The sequence below is a fragment of the Gallinula chloropus genome, assembly GCF_964237585.1.
Source record: "Gallinula chloropus genome assembly, contig: HAP1_SCAFFOLD_582, whole genome shotgun sequence".
NCBI classification, from domain to species: Eukaryota; Metazoa; Chordata; class Aves; order Gruiformes; family Rallidae; genus Gallinula; species Gallinula chloropus.
The window spans coordinates 22,267-26,246 of NW_028168157.1; the positions used below are offsets into that span (position 1 = coordinate 22,267).

At 68.4% G+C, this 3,980-nt stretch overlaps 1 protein-coding gene across 1 annotated transcript; it reads right to left on the bottom strand.

Annotated features, from left to right (window-relative positions):
- Positions 1-1,142: 1,142 nt before the first annotated feature.
- On the bottom strand, positions 1,143-3,972 carry LOC311204742 (integrin alpha-X-like; the record flags this gene model as incomplete). The annotated part of the gene is made up of 6 exons (XM_084281114.1): positions 1,143-1,330; positions 1,451-1,561; positions 2,352-2,444; positions 2,803-2,916; positions 3,006-3,085; positions 3,888-3,972. Coding segments are annotated over 6 exons (567 nt in total), but the record flags the coding sequence as incomplete, so codon positions are not given.
- Between the last annotated feature and the right edge of the window lie 8 nt (positions 3,973-3,980).

Below are 3,980 nucleotides of genomic sequence, written 5' to 3' on the forward strand. Positions count from 1 at the left end.
CTACAGCATACGCCTTTGAAGAGTGGTAAGTGCCCAGCAAGAGCTTCCAAACAACGGGTGCCGGCACTGAAAGACGTTCCTGGGCTGAGAATTAATTCCTCAGGGCCAGGCAGGTGCCTCATATACCCCAGGTCCCACCCACTGCCCTTCCCACAGTGGCTGGGGCAGGGGAGGATGCTGCCTGCAGAAGGATTCAGAGCAGCTGGAGGAGCAGGGGGGGCTCTGCTGAGCTGGGCTGGGCTGGTCAGCAGAGAGTGGATGCTGAGTGGAGAAAGGGATGCTGGCTGAGAACATCCTTACCCTGCTGGATCTCGGTGGGGCAGAGACTCCCCGCACACCCAGCGCTGTCTGCTGCCTTTCATTGGTGTCACGAGTTGGTCAGTGGAGTTCTCACCCTGTTGGGGATGGAGTCATTTCTCACCTCCTCCTGCTCCCTGCCCGGCCCTGGTCCCTCTGCTCAGCTCTCCGAGCGCTGGGGACCCATCTCCACCCTCCAGGAACACGGCGCATCCCTCCGGAGCCCACACGGGATGTTCCTGGAGCTGCCACCTTGTTCTCCAGCCTCCGGGATGAAGACAGGCAGGGAAACAGAACAGCACCCCCAGCCAGCGTCCCCCCTGCCAGCCCAAGATCCACACCCTCCCCCCGCCCACAAGGACACCCCATCACTCCCATGGGTGATGCATGTTACACCTCACCAGGTATTCAGGAGCCAGGAGAGCAGCCCCTGCCCCTGCAGCAGGGAAACCAGCAGCCTCTGGCCGGAGCCCCACAGCAGACTGAGCTCCCCCAGCCCAGGCAGGTGCCTTTTGGACCCCCAGGCCCCGCCCCCGGCCCTTCCCACAGCCCCTGGGGCAGGGGAGGGGGCTGCCTGCAGCAGCTCAGCAGCAGCTGGGGGAGCAGGGTGGGGCTCTGCTGCCAGGGGGGGTGTGTCAGAGGTGGGATGCTGGATGCAGAGAGGGATTCTTGTTGGAAACAAATGAGCCAGGAGTGAAAGACACAGCTGGGCTGAACCCCACACACCCCCCCACACACACACACACACCCCCCATGGAGCCCACAAACAGCCCCTCAGAGCTGCACCCTCACCCCTCATCCCTCCATCCATCCCTCTGCAGCAGACACAGAAAATGGGGAGAGAGGGGGGAGTTCAGTGTTTAATGGGGAGGGGGTACACAGAGGTGTCACCCCCCCCCTTCCTTTTCCATGGTTAGGGGGGTGTAGGGGGGGGGGGGGTTGTCTGGTGTCACTCCTGGGGTTCGCCCAGGGGGGCTGTGGGGCTCCCGTCTCCCTCCATCATGTCCTTGTAGCGGCGCTTGAAGAAGCCCACCTAGGGTGGGGGGGGGGTAAAAAGGGGGGGAGGGGGGTGTGAGGATGTGGGGGAAGAGGAGATGCCCCTCCACCCTCCCCACAAATTGCAACCGCCCCCCACACCCCCCCCTAATATCACCTTGTAGAGGACCAGCACGGCCAGGGCCAACAGGAGCAGCCCCCCCACAGTGCCCCCCAGGATGAGGGGCAGGGGGTTGGGGGGGTCCAGGAGCTCCAGCTCCGTCTGGATCTGGTGTGATGGGGTGGCATAGAGAGAGACCCCCCCCCCCAGTCAGAGACACCCCCCAAGGTATCAGAACACCCCCCCCAAAGGTATCAGAACCCCCTCCCCCCAAGGTATTAGAGACACCCCCCCAAGGTATCAGAACCCCCCCCCCAAGGTATCAGAACCCCCCCCCAAAGGTATCAGAACCCCCTCCCCCCAAGGTATCAGAACCCCCCCCCCAAGGTATCAGAACCCCCCCAAAGGTATCAGAACTCCCCCCCCAAAGGTATTAGAGACACCCCCCCCCAAAGGTATCAGAACCCCCTCCCCCCAAGGTATCAGAACCCCCCCCCAAGGTATCAGAACCCCCTCCCCCCAAGGTATCAGAACCCCCCCCCCAAGGTATCAGAAATCCCCCCCCCCAAGGTATCAGAACCCCCCCCCCAAAGGTATCAGAAACCCCCCCCCCAAACCTTCCTGCAAATCCCCCCCCCCACCAAATCAGAGGAGACCCCCCCCCCACCTCCCAAAGACACCCTCACCCCCCACCCCAGGGATCAGACTCCTCTCCAAAGACCCCCCCCCCGCCCAGCCCCCCATCACCTCGCCCAGTCCCCCACCAAAGACACACCCCCACCCCCCACCTCAATTCCCCTGGGGATCAACCCCTCCCCCCAAACTCCCCCACCCCCCCCGACCTCCACCCGTCCCCCCACCCAGGGCTCAGACGCCCCCAGCCCCACAGTGACCCCCAGAGTTCACCCCTCCCAAGCCCCCCCTCCTCTCCACGGCCCCCCCACGCCCCCCACCTCACCTTCAGCTGGGGGACCCCCTCTCTGTTCCAGTACCTCTCCCCATCATAGGCGACCCCCGCTGAGCTCTGCAGGACCACCTTGCGCTGCCCGCTCTGGGGGGGGGGGGGGCGGATCCATGGGGGGGGGTCAGAGCCGGGGGGGGGGGTGTCAGAGCCGGGGGGGGGGGTCAGAGCCATGGCGGGGGGTTCAGAGCCGGGGGGGGCGGTTAAAGCCGAGGGGGGTTCAGAGCCGGGGGGGGGGGGGGCAGAGCGGGCAGAGCGGGGGGGGTCAGAGCCGGGGGGGGCTTCAGACCCCGGGGAGGGGGGGGGGTCAGAGCGGGTGGGGGGGGTCAGAGCGGGGGGGTGGGGGGGGCTGTTAGAGCCTTTTGGGTAGGGGCAAAGCCATGGAGGGGGGGTGTGTCAGAGCAGTGAGGGGGTCTGCCATCCCCCCCCCTTTCCCCCCCCCGCTTACCGGCCGCAGCCAGCCCAGGGCCAGCCGCCCCCCGAGGCTGAAGCCCACGGCCCGGCGGGGCTCCAGCTCCGGCACCCGGCACCGCAGCTCCGCGCAGGCGGCCGGGCCGCAGTCCTGGGGGGGACACAGAGAGGGGGGAGGTGAGGGGGGGGGTGTGTGTGGGGTGATGGGATGGGTATTGGGGGGGGGGGGTCAGCGCTCACCAGCAGCGCGCGGTCCGCAGCCGTTCGGCGCCGTCGGGGGGACCCGGGAGCTGGGACAGGGCGCGGCACGAGACCCAGGGCTGGGGGGGGAGGGGGGGTCAGGGGGGGGGGTTGGGGTGGGGGTGGGGAATACGGGGTGGGGGGGAAAGGGGGGGCAGGGGGAGTGGGGGTGTGGGGGAATTGGGGGTGTGGGGGGGGCTCAGGGGTGTGGGGAGGTATGGGGGGGCTCAGGGGCTGGGGTGGGGGGGGAATTGGGGGGGGGCACAGGGGTGTGGGGAGGTATGGGGGGGCTCAGGGGCTGGGGTGGGGGGGAATTGGGGGTTGTGGGGGGGCTCAGGGGTGTGGAGAGGTATGGGAGGGGCTCAGGGGCTGGGGTAGGGGGGAATTGGGGGGGGCACAGGGGTGGGGGGAGATATGGGGGGGCTCAGGGGCTGGGGTGGGGGGGGAATTGGGGGTATGGGGGGGCTCAGGGGCTGGGGTGGGGGGGAATTGGGGGTTGTGGGGGGGCTCAGGGGCTGGGGTGGGGGGGGATTGGGGGTTGTGGGGGGCTCAGGGGCTGGGGTAGGGGGGGGAATTGGCGGTGGGGGGGGGCTCAGGGGTGTGGGGAGGTATGGGAGGGGCTCAGGGGCTGGGGTAGGGGGGAATTGGGGGGGGCACAGGGGTGGGGGGAGGTATGGGGGGGGCTCAGGGGCTGGGGTAGGGGGGAATTGGGGGGGGCACAGGGGTGGGGGGAGATATGGGGGGGCTCAGGGGCTGGGGTGGGGGGGAATTGGGGGTATGGGGGGCTCAGGGCTGGGGTGGGGGGGAATTGGGGGTGGGGGAGGGGGCTCAGGGGCTGGGGTGGGGGGAATTGGGGGTCGTGTCCCCCCCCCGCCTCGTTACCTGGTCGGGGGTGATGTCCAGCCTGTCCCACAGCTGGACCCCCCCCAGCGCCGTGGGCACCAGGAAGGTGACGTTGAAGGGGAGGCCCGGTGC